The 25200-nt window shown below is 44.0% G+C and overlaps 2 protein-coding genes across 7 annotated transcripts in view; both read right to left on the reverse strand.

Annotated features, from left to right (window-relative positions):
- LOC114248009 (follicle-stimulating hormone receptor-like) overlaps positions 1–25200 on the reverse strand; it is a 65588-nt gene that overhangs the window by 20423 nt on the left and 19965 nt on the right. For 2 of the 5 annotated variants that reach the window (XM_089739267.1, XM_089739265.1), the window contains 3 exons: positions 21231–21371; positions 11621–11692; positions 2378–2449 (listed from right to left, as the gene is read on the reverse strand). In XM_089739267.1, coding sequence (XP_089595393.1) covers positions 2378–2449; positions 11621–11692; positions 21231–21371 — 285 coding nt within the window. Of the gene's footprint in view, positions 1–2377; positions 2450–11620; positions 11693–21230; positions 21372–22547; positions 23048–25200 lie in introns of those variants that run through there. The other 3 variants (XM_089739269.1, XM_089739268.1, XM_089739264.1) reach the window with 2 other exon arrangements.
- LOC149499656 (uncharacterized) lies at positions 2462–9630 on the reverse strand. Of its 2 annotated transcripts, none has more exons than XM_089739271.1 (3): positions 7770–9630; positions 7386–7600; positions 2462–6951 (listed from the first exon to the last, which is right to left on the reverse strand). In XM_089739271.1, the coding sequence occupies exons 1-3, from the start codon at positions 7796–7798 to the stop codon at positions 6896–6898; spliced, it is 300 nt and encodes a 99-aa protein (XP_089595397.1). In that variant the 5' UTR covers positions 7799–9630; the 3' UTR covers positions 2462–6895. The 2 variants fall into 2 exon arrangements, with proteins under 2 accessions (XP_089595397.1, XP_089595396.1); XM_089739270.1 differs by having other exon boundaries at positions 7302–7600; positions 7770–9628.

Genomic DNA, 25200 nt, shown 5'->3' on the forward strand with positions numbered 1-25200 from the left:
CGATTGCGAGCCGGTAATAGGTTCATTCGCGAAACAGCTGCTCTAGAGTTGTTTAATCTCCTTCGGAGCCACTCGAGCAGCTGTTAGCTAATCCCACCCCTCTTTCTCACCCCATCCTTCAATCATAAAAACAGTATTCTTTTATTAAAAATAGATGAGTACATATAACAGATACACACCGGTACCGGTCCCAACTGGATACAGACAGAGACTACCTGGGTCCAGTGTCCGCGAGCAACAGATCCTCAACTCACGGGCCTTCGCGCCGTACGGGCAAGTTGGAGGCACCAACCCGTGAGAGCTCTCGATACGTTCACCAGTACCACCACTATACGCTGGTCGGCGGTCGCAGCGTGCAGCGTGTCTATACTCAGATAGTGCTGCGCCTGTTCTCTGGTGGATCACTTGAGCGCCATTTCCAACAGCCGACATCGTATGGAGTGAAAAAAATTATTTCAAAGAATCCCATGGTTTGTAACAGTCTTGGTAACGGGCGCCTTTAGTTCAAAGTTAAACGTAACATATCGATACTGATTGTCGAAACCCAGAGCCGGAGCTTGTAAAGTGATATAAATCAAACGAAGAGCGAACGAGTAACGCACGAACTTCAAAGAAAACAAACGATGAATATTCAGATTTATGTCGAAAACATGTAATGTATTATAATCGCAGGGGTTTCAGATGAAACGAAGATTGTACAAAAATAAATTCAAGTAGGTACAGTAATATATCCGTTTATACGAGTATTACACGATAGTATTAAAGAACTCGTTGCCCGTTCGGCCTGTGTTTTATTTTTATCGGAAGAAGATATTACTGGTTACCTTTCCAGTTTCACTGTGACAGGTGGGCGAGTACAGGCTCAGCCAGAAGGAGTGGGATTTGGCAACAGCTGCCCGAGCGCTTCCGAAGAAGATCTAATTGCTCGGGGGAAGCTGCTTTGCGAATGCATCTTCTACCTCTCCTAATTCTCATCTACTCTTAATGCTAGAGCTCTAGGCGTCTAATAACAATGTTAATGGATGGGATGGATCGTGTCTAGGGCGTCGATGTTGACTGGCTCCTGCGTAAACCAGAGTCAAGACGTAGTCAGCGACAGCCCTGATGAGGCAATTTTCTTGTCGCATCACCTTATCGAAGTACCGTTCCGACGCTTGCTTCAGGTATTTTCGGTTGGATTCGGGATCCAAATCGTGGTGAAGGTCGACGTTACTCATGAACTACTGTGCGCCAACAGCTATCCTGATAATGGTATTTTAAGGACTGAATGTTGTCTATGTGGGTACAGGTCGCGTGAACGGACACCACCGTGAGCGAACAATACGAAGGAGAAGGGAAGGAACGAGTTCCGTCAATTCGATATAGAAACGAACGATTCGGCAAGAAGTCTAATAGGATGAGCACCAGACTGTTTGGTAATTTGTCGAACGTCTTTGCTATGTCGAAAAAGAGGGCTCCTGTGTAAAGCGATTTGGATCGGTTAAGCCCTACGAAAATGTTGTCCGTGAGGCGGTGCATTTGTTGTACGCACGAGCGGAATCCAAACTGCTCATTTATAAGAATTCCCTTGGAAGAGACAAAGTTTCTAAGGCCTTTGTAAAGCAGACGCCTGGTACAGTTTGCAAAGAACCCCTAGGAGGCTCATCGGGCGATAGCAGACGGCTGCTTCTTTCACACTGCGGGAAAGATGCAGTTCGTCATAGCGTCATTGAAAATATAAACCAACATCACGATGAACTGGGCTGATACACGTTTAATGACGCAATTGGATTTGCCGTCGGAGCCTTTGGTGTCTGGGCCAGCAGCGCAGAAACGGTTCGAGGCAGAGGTTCGATTTGGGTGCTTTGGGGCAAGACGGACAAAAACAGGGCTTCTTAATGGCACACCCATCTCCAAGTTAGATCCAACTTAATTAGTAGTTAATAAGTCAAGTTAAGACGTACTATAGGTACTAAGAGATACTAGAGGTTGACAGCCCTGCACCGGTCGACGCTCCCCTGCGACCGACATCTCAAGTTCAAGGACTGCGTATTAGCTTTGTGTTACGACAAAGTGAACAAAATTTGATATACAGCGGAATTTCGGGACCAATATCTTTCTCTGCGGTTGAGGATTATGTTAATATGTAAGTGCGAACAGCTCAGCAACGCAATTGTGGATTTCTAATGTACATATGTAAGTAGCCGTATATGTACTATGATGTACACTATGCAGTTTTGTTATATTTCTTTCATGCAATGCCAGGGACAGTCTACCAACACATGTTTTGTTAACCTCTACAATATATATTAAATTGATAGTTTTTCTGTATTCAATTACATTGATAATAACAATATCATTATCGAATGGTTGATATTCATAGCGGGGCGGTACTCACAGCACGTGCAGGGCGGGAGTGTTAGCGAAGGCGCGAGGCTCTATGTGGGTGATGCGGTTCCTCTTCAGGACTCTGTATGACCAGAACAAACACGTTTTAGTCATGTACATACTCTATTACTATTTTTTGCTTAAATGGGTGGACAAGCTCACATTCCGTCTGATGTTAAGTGGTTACTGGAGCCCATTGACATCAACAATGCCATTGTCGCCAGACACCTTGAGACATGAGTTCTAAGTCTCAGTTTTACAGTAAAACGGCTGCCCACCCTTAAAAACGAAACGCATTACTGCTGCACGGCAGAAATAACTGGTGGTAGGGCCTCTTGTGAGTCCGCGCGGGTAGGTACCACCACCCTGCCTATTTCTGCCGTGAAGCAGTAATGCGTTTCGGTTTGAAGGGTAGGGCAGCCGTTGTAACTATACTTGAGACCTTAGAATTTATATCTCAAGGTGGGTGGCGCATTTACGTTGTAGATGTCTATGGGCTCCAGTTACCACTTAACACAAGGTGGGCTGTGAGCTCGTCCACCCATCTAAGCAATAAAAAAAAAAAAATACACAGGGTGGTGCGAGCTCACAAGAAGCCGTACGTACCCCCAGTAACTACGCAAATTATAATTTCGGCGGTTTGATTTTTATTACACGAAGCTATTCCTTCATCGCGGAAATAATTCGTGAACATGAGTTAATTACATATTCCATTAGAAAAATTGGTACCCTTTTATTGCTTAGATGGGAGAATGAGCTCTCGGCCCACCGGATGTTAAGTGATTACCGGCGCCCATGGCCATCCACAACGTAATTGTGGCCGCCCGCCTTGGACATGAGTTCTAAGTCGTTGTACTATAAAATTGACAGCGGCTGCCGTACTCTTGACAATGTCCAATAAACATTATAAGGGGACTTTTCCCCCGGGACCTTCGTTACCTTCGCGACACCCTGTCCGCTTGTACAGCGGGCACCCGTTGCGGACCAACTCAGACTATCCGAGATTTACTCATGTTCATTCGCATCACGTGTTGGCATCTACATGAGAGTGCACTAATTTATGGTAATTAAGGAAAAATATTGGATCTTTACAAAAAAATTACTGGGCAATGAATTTTATTTTCAGTTCATGTAATATATGTGAGAGCTTACCGAACATACATTAGCCTAATTGAATATGCATCAAACATAAGTTTCTTTAACAAATAAAATACAAAAGGCGTCCTTTTCATAAATTACGGTACTGGCGCATGGCGCCGACAATCCCCGAAGTACGTTTGACTTTAAATAAACGGAAACTAAAGACTTGATGGTGGAGGAAGAACCCTTGATGCCCCAGGGCTACAACGACTAGTAATCACAACGGGATTAGTGGAAGACTTCGGAGCCCTACGAGTCGGTCCCGAGGTCGACAATTATCGCTATTGTTTCGTTACCGAGTTCAAAGAAATCTCTGAGCTTTGCGAAGCTTGCTTTGTTGTTATACTTTAATGTTACATTCAGAGGTTCTACGTGCGAATAGCAAGAGGACTTGCAGATTTATTGGAAGAAATGTGCATATCATTAAAATGATTCCCAAATTTCATTTACACGCTAAGAATTATATATAAGTTAAAATGGTAAATTCCTAATTGGGTAAATTTAACATCACGGTGTTGATATAGGATAGTTCTACGATTAGGGCACCAGAAACACGCAAGTACCGCAACAGTCGGCGCGGCCGTGCGTGCGGTCTCGCAGTGGCTCGGGAACGCAACGTGAACTCAAGCGACAAGACGCCCGCCGCCGCCGCCGCGCCGCGCCGGTTACATGTAGAGGAGGTTCGAGCGCCAAGTGCCAGTTCTTTATTACTGAAGACATCAATCGAACGAGCTTGAACTGTCTCGGTTTAATTGATGACATTCTGTATTGAACGCTCTCCGCCGACCACTTTATTACAAGCGACAACAGCTTTATTGCACATCACGCGCAATATAAAGCAAACAAGTCATAAATAAACGTGAATACTCGCACACCGCGTCCCGCGACCGTTAACTGTCGATGCCGATCACTGCTACCGCGAGCTGCCTTACTTATGTTTACATTATAATGTTCTCTAAAACTGATCTGTACGAGTGTTCGCATCCGACACTTCGTTTTGACGAGCGACTGTAATAGTGAGATCAGCGCGGAGTGCGGAGTGGACCATATGTATGTATACAGTACACAGTAGCACGTGGCGGTCACGGTTAGGACGGATATAGTTTTGTGGAACGCTGTGAAAACCGGAAATTATTTTCAGGAATAGTATTTTTTATATTTTGAGGTCACACAAACGAGTTGTCGGTCCGTCGTAAGGTTTAGCCCGTGACGACTTCGTTGTATTTATTTAGCATTAGTGAACTCTCAGTTGCGAACACCTAATCTATACTAATATTATAAAGCTGAAGAGTTTGTTTGTTTTTTGAACGCGGTAATCTCAGGAACTACTGGTCCGATTTGTCTCTGATTTTCTCAGTATTAGATAGCTCATTTATTGAGGAAGGCTATAGGCTATAGAACATCACGCTAAGACCAATACAAGCGGAGCACCAATAATGTTTCAAAGTCGGGGTTTTTTTCGCTTTTGAGAGCTTCCGCTGCATGCGCTGCGGAAACGGTTAAAGATTCCTAAATTAATGTATGACAGAATTGTTCCCCTTTAAAATATCTAAAAAAAAGTCGACGACAGCATATGTCTATAAGTTGAGGTTAGCTCACTATATCGTTTTTATGCTAACCAAATTTGTTTTAAAATAAAGCATTATTTGTGAAGGTGTTTTTATTAAGATGATATTAATCCCTATCCAAATAAATACGTTATTCGTTACAAGTGTTTGATTTTAAAAGAAATTTATCCACACTTGATTTTAATGAGTATCTTGCTATGAGTATTTTAGTGAGTATGAGAAGATATCGCAGTTTTAAAATAATGATCAAGCGCGTGATCAATGGTTAATATTGATGTATAAGGCGCCGGCCGGGCGGTGCGCTGGCACCGAATAAGAACAATAACAAGAAACACCCAAATCACTTCAAGATAGGCTTTGAAAATTATACATTTTTGTGAATTTCTCCAGGATCCCATCATCAGGTCTTGATGATAACAGGACATTTCGGGAAGTCTACCCTTTCGAACAAAAAACAGAAATGAGAATTATCAGAATCGGTTCAAGCAATCTCGAGAAATCGGTGAAACTCGGAGTGCTCTGAGGAATTGTTCGAGATGATACCGGCATCTCGTTTTTACCATCGCACCGCCCGCCACCGGAGTAGAGTTCATCCATACTACCTGGAACCACTGCGTTCATCCACAGTGCGCTTTCAGAGATCTTTTTTGCCACGTACCATCCATTGGAATGAGCTCCCCTTCACTGTGTTTCCCGAGCGCTATGATACGTTCTTCTTCAAACGAGGTTTATGCAGAGTATTTAACGGTAGGCAGCGGCTTGGCTCTGCCCCTGGCATTGCTGAAGTCCATGGGCGACGGTAACCACTCACCATTAGGTGGGCCGTATGCTCGTCTGCCTACAAGAGCAATAAAAAAAAAACAAACATAGATACAAAATGGTGATCGAATCGATAGCCTCCTCTTTTGAAGTCTGTTAAAAAGCGTAATTTTGGTATCTTAAATAGCTCCCTAACATTTTATTATTCAAAAATATTTTCACTTTCTACGTAAATGAAGACGCGGATGAAATTTAGCGTTATACCAAAGTAATAATTCCACGCAAACGAAGTCGCAGGCAAAAGCTAGTAAATATATAAAATGTATGAGCGCCACAGTGAGACAGGTGTTAGAGACGAACAGAGTCTAGAACATTCGTATAGAGTCTGAGGCGCCCCCTCCCTAGTACCTCGTGTCTGTATTATTGCGAGAACTCTTCATTTCTTTGAGTGAGTACAATTTTCTCGTCCATTTGTGTTCGTTTTACGTTCGATCGTTTATATTCACGGCCACTTCATCCGACGACGACTATAAACTCCAGTGATCCATTCGACATTTGTTTGGAGGCTTCATATTTCTAGTTCAGGACGTGCCGAGATCTCGGGGGCGCGACATAAACCACACAACGGCTTACTGCCTTAGATATTGTTTTGGTGTGCGAGTATCTGCGAGTGTACACGTTCGAACAGACGCGTTCAGTTTTAACCTTCTTTTTTTTTGCTTTAAGCTGCTCCGTGCGTTTACCGCGATGTTTACGTTTATTGCCCTTGTTGTTGAGATGACTCTGCGTTGTTTACAATTCAGTTGTTTCAAGCATCTAATACATTTCATGATGTTTCGGTGGACCGGACGACGGTACAGTCATACGGTGTATAGATATAGTGAGAAAAGATTTTCTTTCGTAATTTTTCGGAAAAGTTCGTATTTAACGTGCTCTCTATCTATCTATCTCTTAGGTTTATGGCGTTTCCTTTTAGATTTCGCCAATGTCAAGTGTCAAGTGTATATAATACTCTGCTTTCTATAGCGGGCTTCGTGAACGAGCAAGGTCACAGATATTCACTAAGAATTAAGTGAGTAGCTAAGAATGTTTGATGACAGGATCTCTGTTGATTTACCTAAAACAATATACATACATACAATATACATACAACATATATATACAGGGGTTAGTTCGATAACAGACAGACAAACTACAGCTTAATATTATTATGGTTAATGAATGAACTAAGAATATAAACGAAAGGGGAGTTGACAAGGGAAAGAAGAGATTTGAGATCAATGGGGCGAGGAATATCAGGAGGAAGGAGATCATAGAGGGAGGAAGATAGACGAGGACAACTGAAAAACATGTGATTTGGAGAGCCTTCATCAAGACCACATTCGCAAATAGAACTATCCCTGATATGAAGTTTAGCCAGATGGACGGGGGTACACGTATGGCCTAGCCTTAATCTACAGATCGTACTTGTAACGCGTTTATGTAAATCTTTGAAGTTGCAGAACCAAGGTCGGGGAGGAATAAAGCCTTGAATATCAGCGTAGTGTTTACCTTTAGAAAAACTAGTCTTTTGCCAACAAGAATTCCAAGAAGAAAGCAATCGTTGTTTAGCTATTGGGAGTAAATCATTAGAATAAACTCTGTAATGATCCATACAGCCAGTTGTTGTGGCGTCTTTGGCACAAAGATCTGCAGTTTCATTACCTAAAATGCCACTGTGGCCAGGCAACCAAGCAAGGACAACTTCAATGTTTTTAGAATGGCAGCTGAAAAGTAAATTTTTAATTTTTAGTATGTAAGGAAATTTAGATTTTGATTTAAATTGGTTACCAACGATAGCCTGTAAACAACTCTTAGAATCAGTAAGAATAACAGATTTATTTAGATTATGGGACTCAATGAATGATAATGCTTCCAGAATAGCTATGGACTCACCAGAGAAGACTGAAGCTTGAGGGGGGCATTTAAAATTGAGAATCACATTGTATTTGGGAATCCAGACAGCGGAGCCAACACAACCCTGGTCTGACAACTTAGAAGCATCAGTGTAAATGATGAGCCAATCGGACCAATGCTTGGCGATGTATCTATTTAACTGGGAATTTGCAGAATGACATTTTTTTTCTATGCCGAAATCTAAAAGAACTTGAGGCTGAAAGATAAGAGCCTTAAAAGAGATGTCGAAAAGAGGAAATTTTTGATACTGAAATACAGGACAAGGAAGGCGGAGATAGCTGAAAAACTATTGAAAAGGCCGGGATAATCCTTGTGGTACCAATATTTATTAGAAGAGATAAAATCAGAAAGGATATGGAGTTTAGAGATAGCAGGATGATAAGGAGATTGAATGACTTTAAAAAGGAACCGGTCAGATAAGTATTGTCTTCTAAGGAATAAGGGAGCATCGCCGCATTCTACCTGAAGAGCATTAATAGGTGACGATTTCATAGCTCCACAGATTAATCTCAGACATTTAGATTGAAGTTTGTCAAGGGAACTCATAGCAGATTTGTTACAAGGGTCAAGAAGGAAAGTGCCATAGTCTAAGTGACTACGTACTAAGGCGTTATACATAAGTTTTTGAGTATAGGGGTGACAACAGCCCCACCAGACACCAGACAAGGAACGCAGAATGTTAATATTTTTCTCACATTTTTTAACAATATGATTAATATGATGGACACCAGTTAATCTAGTAACGTGCTCTCTCAAATAGCTTCAATACAATGACATTATTCATTTTGACATACGATCATTCATTGACAGTTCGGTGTCATCGTATTCCGATAAAGATCCGAGTTTTCCCGAAGGAAAATAATTTCTCACTACCTCAATACAAAATATTCTAATACTGCACGACTGAATTTCAGGTAACTTTACACATCCACTGAACTATCGTTTTCAAACTCGTAATATTTCATGTGAAAACATAATAAATACTTACTTACTAATAATAATATATAAATAATTACTACACTAAATACTTATATTCCATCTAAAGGCGAATTTAATTTTCTATAGTACATATAATTAAGTGGTATTAGTTGTTGTCTCGGGCCGACAGTGGAGGGTCCCGTTAAATGTCCAGTAGTTAAGCGGCAACTATTTGTCGAGCTTGTCGGGTAATGAATGGCGCACTCAGCGGAGGCGGCCCGGGCGGAGCGCCCTCACTCCCGCACCTAACCACCTCATCTATTGTTCCAATTGTTGTTGAGATCCAGCCGGGCGACTGCTCTCCGAGTGTTACTGCGACTGTTACCGTTACTGACGTGTTTTAAATTTATTTACATTTGTGAGATTCGGAAAAAGCGGCACGCGCGGGGTGCGGGCTGCGAGTCGTCACAGTCGTGCAACAGAAAAACACTTAATTTTATATCTGTCACACACAGAAGCATCATATGGAAGGACTGTGATTGCTCTACTAGAGTAGGTAATAGATTTAATACGGTAAGTGCGGTGATGGTCGTTTATTGAGCAAGGGGCGGATCGGAGGTGACGCGTGACGCGTGACGTCAAATGCCGCTGACGCCGCGCTCTCGGGCGCCGGTCACCGAACCCAGGGTGACGTTTTTACTAATGCCGGCTGTCTCGGGTCGGCCTTCCAATCAACGAAGGTGTCGGTTAATCTTTATTGATCAATCAGAAAGATGCGGCAAACAAATTATGGAGCAGTACATAATACTATAGGCCCTAATCTTATATTTTTCTATATGTTTAGTCGTGAACTTTAAGTAACAAGTAAGTTTCAAGTTATCGATGACAAATCGACGACCGCACGATGGCTGTCGAGCTTCAGCAAGCGCGGCGCGTCACACACGCACACACGCACGCACACTACAACACCACATATTATTATGTGCATATATCGCAGATGTTCAGCAGCACGTACCTACGCACCAAAAGAAATACAAAGTACTTCAATTAAAGTGAGTGCACTTGCTTGTTCACGACCTAAAATTGTTATTTTGTTCTTTAAAGACGAACTAATATACAGCCCATCTGATGGTGAGTGTTGACCGTCACTCATGAACATCAGAAATGCCAAGGGTAGAGCCATGAAGCTGTCAATGGACACCTTTTCATTGAGTTTTACCGCTTACCACGCACCGATCAATCACACCCAATGGACTTCCCGTAGCATTCACTACAAATGTTCCGTACTCCGTCACATCACCCTCCGGAGGGGAAGGGTAGGAAAAATGTTTAGTTTATTTCCCCGTCCTTCAAACCGGGATACAGTGAAACTGCTATCGCAGCACACAGCAGGAACAGCCCGGACGGCGGTAGACACCCTCGCGTAGTCTCGCGTGTCGCAGAGCCCGGTCTGTCTCCTGGCACTGACACTGACACTGACACTGGCACGAAGTAGACTAGACTGTCGGTTGTTTGTAGCTTGTACTTACAGGATAACGTTCAGTAGAGCCAAGAATTTAAAAATGCTATTTATTATTCAAACATTGTATTGTTCCAATGCACTGGAACGTAAAACCGTATTGGAAACACCTTTTAATCTTGAAAAGTGAATACATGATCGATTATTGTAGGTATGTAAACGCGGAGAGGCGCTGAGCTGCGGTGCGGGGTCAACGTCCCCGGGGAGCTACCTCGGTCGGATTTATAGGCACTGCTAATGGATGTGGAGCCATTACCGCCGCACACGAACCAATAGGTACCTAGTCCGCCTCCGAGCCGAGCTATCGTTATGGATATAATATCTAATTATTGTTCAATTAGTAGAACGCTCTTATCGATATGTCTCTGTTAAGTGATGGGCACGCGAGGCCCCGGGCTCATCGCTGCTGAGGCCTGTCATGGCCGACTCTCTCGAAGTTCGATGTCCAAATTGTCAGAATGAGAATAATGTTACTTTATATGTATTATCACAAGCGAGTGCGAGCCTCATCCACAGAGGTTTCAAGAACTCTCCGAGCACGTATTGGAAGTTTTCGATTTGAAGAGTTTCCTCCCGCGCGGGTGCTTCCCTATAGGTACATACTACATTTATTGGATTGGGATAACTAGAGCAGGGCCGGAGACCACACACGACGCCGCCGCGGCCTCCGGGCTGTGTACCTACTAATGAGCACCCTACACAGATCTTCCATTATATTTAATAGATCTGCGGTAAAATAATTAGCTGTAAGTAGCTCTAAACAAAAATCTGTGAGTGACAATGTATTAATAATTTAGGCAGAATAATACTATGTGTATGAGGTGATTCTTGTTATTCGCAAAGTACGTTTTTTAATCTTTAATAACAAGGCGGCCATGAGTGATGAGGACATCAGAAGGTTTTAGAACGTTACTTTAGTTCTCGCAATAATTATAATTTCTCTTCTAAAAATCTCTTCAGAACATGTGAAAGACCCAATACAGAATGAGGCCTGTAAGTAGTGCAATAAGCTGCCGTGTCGTGTCGTGTCGTGTCGTGTCGTGTCGTGACGTGACGTGAGTGACCGAACGAGCGAGTGGGAGGGCGCTCGCGCTGATTGTCTCATCCATGTGAAAATTGGTGGATCCAACGACACGCGCTCTGAATATAATAGAGTCGTACCTACTAGCGTAGCTTCATAGCTGTATCTCAGCAGTATGGGACTTTGTAGAAACACAACGTGCAATAGTAAACGATACGAGTAGTCCGCTCGTGGAGCTGCGAGCTGAGTGTCGCTGAGCCTACGTAACGTGAGGTACGCGTTGACTAGCTCCTGGACCGGCTGCTGCTAGCGACGGGGGTGTCGGTGTGCTGGAGTGTCCGTATGATTGTGAGCAGTAGCGTGAATACATACAGCGTGTGCAGCGCGGGCAGCGGAGGCAGCGAGGAGTCTGACAGCTCGGTGATCAGGTTCCCGGAGAGACTCCTGGCGACAAATACATTACCGTTAATACAATCAGCTTCGTTACTTTAAGTACATATACATATTATTATATATAAGATATTCTGTGTGTCCTGAGACGATTAGTTGAGAAACACTCGAGCGGTTTCACTAGTGTCATGTTGATACGTTCAGTCGAAGAAGGATCGAGAACGGCTGATTTGTTTGTGGTTCTTAGCTCAATTGTTTTTTTTTTGTTGTTGTTAAATTACAGCAACTGTTTTCCATTTTGGCGCGGAGTTTAATTACAGCTTTTAATTAGATTTGCTGTGCTTAGTTATTACGCTAATGTGTAATAAGAATTTCGTAAAACGACATCGAACAAAGAGTTTGTTAAATTTTGCATCGTCAATGAAATTTTGTGTTCGGAGTCAGCGAAAATGTTACACAGGGCTTGAGGTGAATCGAGTGTATGCACAGCACGTTGTACACGTATGAGTGGTACAGAGCGTTCGAAAGTGGTCGAGATGTGATGGTAGATTTGCCTCGCCTGTAAATGAAGTTCACTTGCAAAAGTGAAGGAAATAGTGTCCGAAAATCTTCATTCAATTTTGCGATAGAGAGCCGTTTTCTGCATCTAATGAGTCGATAGGTTTGAAACATATTGCCGCTTGCCTCGTCCAATTAGACCTGAATTTTTCTCTAAAAACCCAATAGCATAAGTCGCGGGAGACGTACGCGAGTCAATTTCGACGCAACATTCACGTAACGCAATGTTCCTGTTGACGGACGAGACGCGGTTACGAGTTACGAGATCAACATACAAACACCAACCAGCTTCAACGTGGCGCCTTCCGACTGAACTGATACCGAATACCGAAAATACCACGCCAGAGTCGATCTAAAGCGTTTAAAAAAGGTTTTGATGATTGGATTATTCGTTGGGGTAAAATAATACTATGAAACTGATAAAACAAATTTGGATGAATAAATCACATTTGATGTATTATTGATCTTTTCCCGGAACCTTCTTGACAGAGTCTTAAACTATATGTATTCTATTATTTCTATTTTGTGCAATACTTCCTTCGGTCGTCGTAGAGCCAAACAAAAATCAACGCGACTTTTACAAAAACTCTAACGTACCAGAAAGGTATAAAATGTTTTTTTTTTTATTGCCTTTGTACGCAGACGGGCATACGGCCCACCTGATGGTGAGCGGTTACCGTCGCCCATGGAGTTCAGCAATTCCAGGGGCAGAGCCAAGCCGCTGCCTACCAATAAGAGAGAAAATAATAAGCCGTGATTAAGTCGTAGGCAGTATTGAACAATGTTTATTATAATTTTAATAATGTTCTTACGCAAGAAAAATTGGAAAATCACAAACCATTCACAAACATTAGTTTGGAGCTGCCCCTTCAAGAATACGAATTATTCGACTTGAGGTGACTTTACTTAATTTTCAGATGCCACAATCCAGTTCGTGTCTGCCAAGCAGCCTCTATGCGTTGCCGTATGAAAACGGGGTGGCTTTTATTGCCAGACGAGCATACGGTCCACCTGATGGTAAGTAGTACCATCGCTTATGGACATCAGTTATGCCAACACAGCTGATGTCAAGGAAGGTACAGCCAAGCCCTGACTGCTGCGGAGAAAAAGGAGAAGGAGGGATCATCTCAATGCCTCAAAACAGTTCCCATGGAACGGTACAAAACACACAAAGAGAAGAGCAGACCCAGAAGTTCCATACGATCCGTGATAACGGGATTATCGACAACTCGTACGACCCTCATCTGCATGGAGTCAAATGGAATAAAACACGAGGGTGCTCCGGGGGTGCCGCGGCGCCGGGACACCGGGTCGACGTCTTGTCGTCACGCAGCGGTCAGCGCGGTCAGCGCACACTTCACGAGATAAAGGATAACGTATAGTGACAGGCTCTATCTAGGACCGAGATAAGGCGCGGGGGCGGCGGGTGGAGGGGGGCTCCTATACTGATACTATCACTTGGTTTTTTTTTACTAAAGTAACACGAGTACAGAGGACATTCACCTCGTTAACTATTGATTTTTAAAGTTAAGGCGAGACTCAGCGTATTCGAATTCTTAGCTTAATTTTTTTTGTGTTATCTATGGTACATTTTTAATTCTTATGTTCAAGTTATTGGAATCCATAATTATTGGAAAGTACTTAGTCTGGCCATAAATATTGTTACAATAAAAAATAAAAAAAAATCTATTGCGAATAACATTTATTACTTTTACAATGTGTTAGTTTAATTTAATACATAAATATAAAACAATTTAAAGTATAAAAAGCTTATTCGCAGTGGTCTCTATTGGTTGCAATACAGTCCGTTAAACGTTGAGGCCAGTTTTTTTTTTTTTTATTGCTTAGATTGATGGACGAGCTTACAGCCCACCTGGCGTTAAGTGGTTACTGGAGCCCATAGACATCTACAACGTAAACGCGCCACCCACCTGGAGATATAAGTTCTGAGGTCTCAGTATAGTTACAACGGCTAACCCTTCGAACCGAAACGCATTACTGCTTCACGGCGGAAATAGGCGGAGTGGTGGTACCTACCCGTGCGGACTCCCAAGAGGTCCTACCACCAGTGATTACGCAAATAATAATTTTGCGGGTTTGATTTTTATTACAAGATGTTATTCCTTCACCGTAGAAATCAATCGGAGAACATTTGTTGAGTACGTATTTCATTAGAAAAATTGGTACCCGCCTGCGGGATTCGAACACCGGTGCATCGCTACATACGAATGCACCGGACGTTTTATCCCACACCCCCGATTACTCTCTTTAGACAACCCATACCCTGGGCCAGGAAGGTCAAGTACCTGGGAGTCACCCTGGATGCATCCATAACATTCCGCCCGCATATAAACAGTTCGCGACCGTGCGCATTTATTCTCGGCAGACTCTATCCCATGATCTGTAAGCGGAGTAAAATGTCCCTTCGGAACAACGTGACACTTTACAAAACTTGCATAAGGCCCGTCATGACTTACGCGAGTGTGGTGTTCGCTCACGCGGCCCGCACACATATAGACACCCTCCAATCTCTAAAATCCCGCTTTTGCAGGTTAGCCGTCGGAGCTCCGTGGTTCGTGAGGAACGTTGACCCACACGACGACTTGGGCCTCGAATCTATCCAGAAATACATGAAGTCAGCGTCGGAACGGTACTTTGATAAGGCTATGCGTCATGATAATCGCCTTATCGTTGCCGCCGCTAACTACTCCCCGAATCCTGATCATGTAGGAGCCAGTCACCGTCGACGCCCTAGACACGTCCTTACGGATCCATTAGATCTAATAACCTTTGCATTAGACGCCTTCAGCTCTAACACTAGGAGCAGGCTTAGGGACCCCGGTAACCGTACTCGTCGAACTCGACAAAGAGTTCGCCGTGCAACTTAACCCATGAATCAGCTCGCTGAGTTTCTCGCCGGATCTTCTCAGCGGGTCGCGATTCCGATCCGGTAGTAGGTTCATTCGCGAAGCAGCTGCTCTTGAGCTGTTAGGTCTCCTTCGGGGCGCTCGGGTAGCTGTTAGCAAATCCCATCCCTCCTGGCTGAGCCTTTGCTCGCCTGTGAAACTGAAAAGGCCTCCGGGCCATCAGTAATCATTCAATCATAAAAAAAAAAAATGTTTTATCCTTTAGGCCACGACGACTTTTAAGTTATCAATAGAAGCACGCACTCTTTCCATGGGAAAATTTTTCACTGCCAATCGTACGGATTGTTTTAGGGACTCCAAATTATCATGGCGTTTAGAGCAAGGCGTACTCTCTAAAACTGACCATAAATCATAATCCAACGGATTAAGATCGGGACTAGACGACGGCCAGTCTTCAGTTCTGATGAAGTCCGAAACGTTCGTTTCCAACCAAGACTGCGTAGACCGAGCTTTATGACCTGGCGCCGAGTCTTGCTGGAAGGACCATTCTTGATTATTGAACATGATGTTGTTAAGGGGCTTCACTACCTTCTCAAGATTGGTATCTTGATACACTTGTGCCGATGTTTTGATACCTTTTTCACAAAAGTATGGCGCGGTCACTACTTCATAGCTAATACCTCACCAAAACATCACTGAAGTCGGATAGTGCCGACTTTGCACTCTGCCGACTAATTGGGAAGCTTCCTTAGAGCTTTGAGCATAAATACAGTCATTTTGTTTGTTAAAATGTTGCTCAATTGTAAAAAAAATCTCATCCGTAAACAAAATTTTTCTACGACCCCCCTTTGCGTACCGCTTCAGTAGTTGTTTCGATTTTACCACCCTATTCTCTTTTAAATTATCAGTTAAGAATTAACCAGTACGTGTCTTATAGGCTGCAAGTCCTAAGTCATCTTTTAAAATACGCGACATGGTTCTAGGTGCTACCTTCATCTCCCGAGATAAAATCTTTTGCTTTCGGACAGGATTTCTTCGAATTCTTTCCCTTACTGCTTTGACCACTTTTTTCATACGAACACTACGTAGACGGCCAGGTCTTTTTCTGTCACAAACAGAGGAGGTTTCATTGCACCTATTAATAGCCCGATACACAAACATTTTACTAATACCAAGCGTATGGAGAGTTTTAAAAATTGCATTTGGCTCCATACCTACTTTGTGTAATACAATCACAGCGATTCGGTTCTCTTTATCACCCCACTCCATTTTAATATCGCAATATATTGTACAATGTATTGGCGCCAAAATGAGAAAACTCAATGAGCAATCATCTAAAAATGACAGATTCCAAATTCAAATGTAATATTTTATTTGTTTATTTTTAATTGTAACAGTATTTATGGCCAGACTAAGTATAGGGTTATTGGAATACACATCAAATGATTAATAGGTACCCCCACTGATCTTGAAACACGAGCTCAAAGTTTCAATTGGATTATATGACGTTTTTACCATCGCACCGCCCGCAACCGGAGTAGAGTTCATCCATACTACCTGGAACCACTGCGTTCATCCACAGTGCGCTTTCAGAGATCTTTTTTGCCACGTACCATCCATTGGAATGAGCTCCCCTTCACTGTGTTTCCCGAGCGCTATGATACGTTCTTCTTCAAACGAGGTTTATGCAGAGTATTTAACGGTAGGCAGCGGATTGGCTCTGCCCTCTGCATTGCAGACGTCCATGGACGACGGTACCACTCATTAATAGGTGGGCCGTATGTTCGTCTGCCTACAAGGGCAATAAAAAAATAATAATATGACGCCCTTCCCACTCTTCAAATCGACCCACAAGCCTTCCCAGAGGAAAGAGGCAGGATCGTAGAACCAACTCGTGAGTGCTTACAGTATGGCCTACAGTAAGTTCCAGTAAGGATCTGAGCCTTCGCTTCTGTTTCGTTAGGACTGTCTAGTTGATCCGAGCTGAATCTTCTGTTGCATAATGATTGTGTTCCTCGTGATCCTTTGCTTCGCAGGAAGACGGGCATCGCGGTGAGTCGTCAATGCAATGGCAATGCCCGACCCAACTGTGTAATGTAAATAAACAACAAGGAGACGGCCCAGCCTTGTGCCGGCACGCGACATCACGTCTCACCCGTCTGCATACACAACACACTCCACATTGAACCTCACGTGCTCAGCGTGCTCTACATACATACAATCAACGGGAACTGTTGTCCGTGACGCGTCCGAGCTCTCGCTCCAGAACACGGTTCAGAAATTATATATTGTAATTAATGTAATTAAATCATAATAATAATTCAGAAGACTACTAGCGGGTTTAAAAGTTAATAAATGAATAAAGTATGAGTATGTGTGGTAAACGTGACTTCATCTGAGAGCGAGGACGTGCGCCGCGTGCGAGCCGATATCTTCATCGACAAAATAACAAATAACATTTATATAATTTGTGACATTTTTGTTTCAAGAGACGACCACGATCTTAACAAGACAAGTCATGATGTGAACTCCGGGGGGCTGCATCGACTCGGCCGGTCCTTGTTACTGAGTAGATATGTACCATGTACCTTGTCCTCGTATTATCAGAACGAGAACGTAGCGGGGCCGCCATTAGATCGTACCTTCAATAGTTTCGATCACTTTACAAAGCCCCCCACAGGCTGTTCAATGTGTCGCACGTCACTCGTCGCTCGATGTAGCGTCTGTATAGTCCTCGCACGTGGTCCGAATGATCTTCTAAAGATAAACCCATATCGGCGGAGAGTGTAACGACCTCGTTCATCTCGCGCAACGTTATTATAAACACGAGCTCGTAAGAATTATGAATGAGCCGTGGACTTGTTTATTTTACACAAAATACAATAAGAGAGTTTCGAATAAACGATGTGGAGCATTTAAACGAGAGAGGCGAGCGTGACGAGCGTGACGCGTGTGACTGTGATGTGTGTGACGAGGTGGTCGAGGTGGCTGGCGCTTCGATTATAACTCAAGTACGTGAGTACACACACACACACATCTGTTGAAATTATCAGCATTTAAGAAATTAATGTAACGGCTTGTTACAATCACTTGGCGGCTTCTATTTGCGTTCATTTAACGTTGCAAATATATTATGTACCTACATTGTACATTTAGTTTATTTATCTCTGAACAAAGGAGGCGCTCTGACGGCTACAAGGTCCCAGGTTCAAAGCCGTACAAGTAAATATGAACGTATGTTCAGGCCGTGTCTGAACACACATATGTACCTACACGGAACGAATAGACCCTGCAACCCCACACATAATTAAAGCAAGCTGGAAGCAGAATTGTTGTTCAGAGTAATATGGTTTTAAAGCGACGCAAACAAAACATTACAATTCATTATCACTTATCTATGGAAGGAAGGATTTTACAAGTAGAAGGTTACAATATTATCATCGGAACGGTACGAAACGGATTTGCTCTGATAGCGCAACGAGGGCGCAGCCGGCTCCTGCTCTCGACGCGACCACACGCGGAGTGCACCGCCACGCGCCTTGAGATATGAGGTCTTCTAACTCGCAATTGTATCGTGTAATGGATATCTCACCCTTCAGACCGGAACTCATAGCTGGTTACACACGAACTTACGAATGGTGATGTTTGATGTATAGTACACGATGCTATTCGATCATACTGGAAGTCGCTCATGAACGTATCTCCTTAGAATAGTTTCCACGTATATAGAATAGTAGCCACGGTCTAGTTCTTTAACGTGTGTATTTTCTTTTCAACTCTGATATGTGACGATCGCTGCTTTGGGCTGTAATGGTCTGCCCGTCTGCGCCCGTGTATGAAAATAACAGTCCACTGAGTTGCTCACCGGATCACGATTCCGATCCGGTGTTAATATAAGCGAAGCACTGCTCTTGGTAGGGCTGGTGTTAGTAAATTCTCTCAGGTTGAGCTCGTGAGCTCACCTACTCGGCCGGGTGTGGCTGGAACAGCTCCTAAAGCTACCAGCGAGTAGGGAGGAAAAAAGATAGAAGAAGCTTCGTACACAGGGCGCGTGACCTTGCACGAGATGTAGGTACACGGCACACGCCGGTGGTCGCCGGGCCTACCCGGTACCGACCCAGCTGCAGGGGGAACTGTCGCATAGATACATTCAACACGTAATCACTTGTGTGAGTCGATCGAGACGCGACTCAAGACAACATTGATTACATGTGTTCGCGACGCGATGCGCCTTCCCAGGTGAAGATTGTGAAGCTGAACAACACAGTTTGCCTTTCGCGATTCTGCGCCGGGTCCTTCGGCATTGTAGTAGACTAGATACAATACAATAAAAACCTGAAACGCGCTAATGATATTTTCAAGAGAACTCTTATATACAAGTTCTGAATAATAACGTTCGGACTGGCGGCTGTCTGTAAGGCGGCGATCGCGACATTGTCCATACAGATATTAATGCTTCCTCTGTGCATCCGGTTCAAATAGTAAGGGAGTTGAGTCGGGCCGGGTACAGCTCTACTACAGTCTACTATCAGCGAGAGACCGGCCCTGATCACCATAACATACATATATTATTAATTAATTAAGAAACAGCACAGCTTGCATTGCATTGCAGCTTGTGGTTTTAGTTTTTGTTTATTGCATAGACGGGTTAACGAGCTGACGACCCACCTGGTGATATGTGGTTACTGTAGTAGCAAGTCTCAGCTGTATAATAAAGCGATTGTAATGTTTGTCGGTATGGATTAAGTAAGTGGGTTGGTGTGACAGCCCACTGGTGGGGGTCGCTCGGCCCGGGCAGCGAGAAGGACACTCAAACAATTAAAAAGTACGCAGGACTCGCTGAGATTTGGGGATTTTCCTTCAAAAAGGACCTTGAAGAGGAAGATTTATGTTCCGCGTTTCGAGATCGATCGAATTTCCTGGATTTCTGCGAGGAACATCGTAATAGTGTTGCTGAGCGTTGAGCCGCGCTTACGGAGGCGTTGTGTTACTAAATGTATCAATTGTGTTATCCGAACATCTTTGTTTACAAAATAGAACTATATGTGAGGCGTGAACAACACTATTAGTATCATCATAATATTATTTTTTTTTTTTTTTTTTTTTTTTTTTATTGCTTAGATGAGTGGACGAGCTCACAGCCCACCTGGTGTTAAGTGGTTACTGGAGCCCATAGACATCTACAACGTAAATGCGCCACCCATCTTGAGATATAAGTTCTAAGGTCTCAATTATAGTTACAACGGCTGCCCCGCCCTTCAAACCGAAACGCATTACTGCTTCACGGCAGAAATAGGCAGGGCGGTGGTACCTACCCGTGCGGACTCACAAGAGGTCCTACCACCAGTAAATATATTTAGGTACGTCAGAGCCGTTGATCAGGACACAAAAAAATATGTTGGATCGTTTGTTTGCCACTTCCTTGCTCTGAAGCAGGCACGGCCACACTGTGCTTCCGACCCGTACTCGCAGTACGTACCTACTCGCGTGACAATAACAACGATTCATCGAGTCGTATAAGAAAGTCGATTTGTTTAACGTCATTTACCGGATAGTTTTATTTTACTGGGTCTGGGAGTAACGAGCAGTTCTACAGGCAGTAACAGACATTACGAGCAGGCTCGGGCACCCCGGGGGGAGGGGGAGGGGGAGGCAGCCACGAGGACACATTATCGTTTTCCTTATTTGTTTCGCAAACCGTTAATGTCGCGAAAGTTTGCCCTAGATAAATATATTACTACTAGTACTATTTTACTATAATATACTAGTTAGCGGTTGTCAGCCCTCTCTTTTTGGGTGTAAATTCACGTTGTGCTGTCACTTATCAGCGGGGGGGAGGGGGAGGGGTCATTACAAATTATCTGATCACTAACTGAACAATAACAATACAACGGAAACATTGTTTTTTCAACTTATCTTCAAAACAACTTACGTCGTCTCGTGGTTCAAGGCTGACATTAACACTTAACCATTCAAAACAATTGTGTAATGAGTGCGAGGGTCTGTTCCGTCGCGGGCTCGCCCTGCCCTGCGGCGCACGCAGCATGAGCGCATTCTGTGTATTCATTACAATACCTATGCGATGAACTTTCTAATCTATACAGTTTTGTGAATGTTCAAGGAGTGTTGCGCAGTGTTCAGTGATGATGCGGATGGGGTGTACTCACAGCGTCTGCAGGTGGTGCAGCGGCGCCAGCGCGTGCGTGGGCACGGCGCGGAGCAGGTTGCGCGACAGTCGCAGCGTGCGCAGCCCGCGCGCCCCCACCGCGCCGCCCTCCAGCTCAGAGATCAAGTTGTCCTCCGCCGACCTGAACCATCACAGGTACGCTAAAATGTCAGTCGTCTGCCCCGACGAGCACTCCACTAAACAAGCGGGTGAAACACAACGTCGACAGTCTTGTGTCCTGCTGCGTGTTGTAGCCGAGTACTCGCCCAGCTCTCTCCCACTCACACGATCCGAGGCAAATACTCGTCTAGATACGCACAAAGGGTGTCGCTCGCTTGTACAAGTGTAAGAGACCATTCTAATGTAGCAAGAATTGAATCAGTTTGCACTTTGAGAGAGAATGTAGAGTACTGCTGATGCTGCCCCCGGGCTCTGCGTCGCGCCCACTCGACGCGCCGTCGCTACTCAATGTGCAGTCCACATTATTGTCGATACATGCATCTTTCAAATATTTGAACGGAAACACTTTAGCACGTCCAATACTTTAGTTAAAGGTCAAAAAAGAAAGTCGGATTAAACAAACTGCACAATCATCTCTCTGATATAATAATTTCAATGCAAATGTTGCATGTAGCGCTCTGTGTCGCACCGTCTCGCGACACACGCGGGGTTCGGTGTGTTCTGTAGAGTATGTGTGTTTGCATTGCGTAGTTTCTTTTACAAAAAAATAAGTGTCAAGTGCCAACAATAATATTAGAGAATGTCTAATGTAGATCGTATTGGCAATAGCAATAAAAGCAATTACTAGAAAAGTTGATTTAAATTCTATGCGAGAAGGTCACGTTTGCGAAAGTAAGTGCTGTATAACGAGTACGCGGCGGGAGTGATGAAGTGATGTACACACTTGCGAAAATATTGGCGAGTGTCGTGTGAGAGCGCCGCGGGGAGAGTTCACACGGTCCTACCGCCGCCGCGCCGCGCCCCTCCGACGGGAGGAGGGGGCGGGGAAGGTATCCTTAACTAACTGATCATTTGTCAATGTGTCCAGCAGTGTGGCAACTACAACGTGCAGCACCCGATGTTCGAGTCGCCTTGAGCGTGATGTAGCGGAGAGGTCGGCGGTGTCCCGAGGCCGCTCTGAGGACTCACATCGTCAAACACGATTTTAATATGTTGAAAGCTTTTCCATAAAATGATCGTAAAAAGTAATGATTTCATTGAAGTTTTGTTATTGTTCCAAGAAAACTTAAAATGATTGTTGGACTAATAGACTTGATTACGGAGTGCTGTAAACAAGCTGTGTAAACGAGCTACCCACTGCCCGGGCACGGTGCGTGCCGCAAGCCGACCAGCAGTAGTGCATCGTGTCGTCCAGTGTGAACGCACCTCGCCGCCGCGCCGGAGCGGAGGACCGTCCACTGACTTCACGCGCACATCTAGTACACATCTAGTACACACTAATAGTCGTGTTGCACCGCTGTGTGCGTGTGTGTGGGTGCACAGCCTCCACACAGGCGCGTCACTGTATGACGTGTAATGCGTGCGAGGTCGGCACATGCATATTTGTGTGCAATATCGCAATATTATAAAATAGTAAATCATCGATCAAATTGACTTCATCAGTTCAATGTGTTACCGGTCGTGGAGGGATTACAAGTCCGCGCGGAGACACTACGGTTCAGCTTGGACCCATCCTGCGGAGATGTGGACCTCCACGATGAGTCCATCAGTAAGTATCTACAGTCGGCAGTGCGCCATTTCAAGAAAGCGGCACGACACGAGAGCCCTCTCTCTCATCGTGGCCGCTGGTAACTACATTCCCGATCCTACGGACCGAATGGTAAATATCGCCCAAAACATCATTTCGGATCCTCGCGATCCACTAACGGTACTTTTATGTACCTCAAGCACCGGTCATTGATCTCGTCGAACCCGTCGCTTGCGACGAAGGGCTCGGCCAGTAAATTAACAGTCTCAGCCCACTGAGTTTCTCGCCGGATCTTCTCAGTGGGCCGCGTCGCCGATCCGATGGTAGATACTGCGAAACACTGCTCTTGCTAAGGTTAGTGTTAGCAACGTTCTCAGGTCTGAGCCCCGTGAGCTCATTTACTACTTAACGTTATGCTGAAATGATCTCTCAAGCTCAGGAAGGAAAAAAAAAGAAAAAAAACGCAAGCAAAAACAAAGTTGTTTACAGAAGCTAATTAATATTGTAGGATACGTGACTGCTGTAGTACATTGTTATTTTTTTCATTGTTCGTTATTATCTACTCCAACAGTATTTCAAAAAGCCTAAATACGATTATTCCTAGGTATGCAGATTATTGACTAACCCACTTTCCGCGTTTATTATTAGGAGTGATTGCGAAATGTTTTCATATCTCAATAGATAGGCCATATTGTAATGTGCTGTCTGTGCGCTCGAATGTAATATAACGATACTCGTAAATAATGTTCGGCGCACATACATACAGACGCGAATGTTACAACAACTCCGCCTCTCCGTGCGAAGGAGCCGCGGCATCACGGTATTCATATATTCTGCAGAAATATCGAGTACACATGACGTGTATGAACACAACCCTATTATGTAGTTTACCTTCAGCTTACATTTGTTCAGGCTCGAACAGGCTCGCTTGCAGGTCACCAAAGCTGGTAAAGTATTGGAATATGTCTTATTTATCTATGAAGTTGCCGTTTTGTAATACTATCCAGTTGAAACGTAATTGACTGCAGACACAGAAACGAAGGGACTTTGAGCCGCATTGTCGTCACTTGCGATGATAAAATTGATTCTTTTTGATACTCGTAAGCCGTCATCATGTTGCTGACACCCTGGTTCAGCACCCAGGCAACGCCTCAAACATAATGTTCCTTTAAAAAAGTTGTAGTGGCTCTTTGGTAGTCTAGAGCCGGTAGAATTCATCAAAGCTTCTTAGCAAATGGCACCAGCAGCGCGAATCTCAGGCCTTGTTTAATCGCCCGTCCCCGCTGCTCCTACACGACAGCGCTCGACCTCATGCGACTCAACAGACGGTTTATAAGCTACAAGAGCTAAGGTTGAAGTTTCGCTGACAGAATTCTACATTTCCAAAGTGTGGGCAACTTCCTGCCGGGAAAATAATCAATTTCTTCAGCGGCTTTATTCTCGTATTTATTTCAGAGCCGTAGATCAAATTACATGTTCATAAAAGGTAGGTCGGATTACATGCAATCAATTTGTTATTTTTGTTGTTAAATAATTCGAGAACCGAGAAAACCGTCATTTATTTGTGTTTATTTAATCGAAATATTTATTGTACAGGCGCTCCGATTGTTTACCAACACGTTTGAAGGTATTTAGTTTTGACGCCCGGAGCAGCGTGGCGACACAGGATCGACATACAGCAGATAGCTCAATGCGAACTACCCTTCCAGCATTCCCTTAGTTGATAAGAAAGCTTTGATATCACTTACAGCTGTGATTAAATATTTCAGGAATGTCTAAGACCTATTGTTTTAGTTTTATTGTAACGAATACACAAGTGTAATACCTAGGGATATAAACATCCGAAAAAGACTCTCTGCCGTTTGTTTCAGTTTGTAAGTAGTCGGCGGCGGCACTCTCACGTCGTCGGTAAAATTGGGACCTCTACTTATTATTACTAGAACAGTTTAGATGAGTGAACTACAACACTTATATAGACATGTCAGTGAGCCGGGTACTATGACTGCCGAGTGTTGGGTGTAGAGCGGCGCGGCATCGAGGACGTGCACAAACATCGGGATTAGCGATTGTAAGCGTTACTCACAACACAGCAATGGGCCCATTGTCTAGTGAGCTCACAGTGTTCACAACAAACATGTTCAATGTCGTGGCCGGAACAGCCCTGGGGCAGATAGGAGCGGCGCACAGTGGGTCGATACTGTGATTTTAGTGACTTAGGGACCAACTTTGTTTTTTTATAATTTTTTTTATGTAGATAGATAGA

The sequence above is a fragment of the Bombyx mandarina genome, chromosome A1 (assembly GCF_030267445.1).
Source record: "Bombyx mandarina strain Sakado chromosome A1, ASM3026744v2".
Lineage (NCBI taxonomy): Eukaryota > Metazoa > Arthropoda > Insecta > Lepidoptera > Bombycidae > Bombyx > Bombyx mandarina.

Excerpts from the sequence above, each read along its gene's own strand:
- LOC149499656 (XM_089739270.1), bottom strand. The coding sequence starts at position 7,798 with ATGCCCCCCTCAAGCTTCAGTCTTCTCTG. Across the intron at positions 7,601-7,769 it reads TCAAGCTTCAGTCTTCTCTG|CTGCCATTCTAAAAACATTG; the intron begins GTGAGTCCATAG and ends TTTACTTTTCAG. Across the intron at positions 6,952-7,301 it reads TTTACATAAACGCGTTACAA|GTAAATCAACAGAGATCCTG; the intron begins GTACGATCTGTA and ends ATATTGTTTTAG.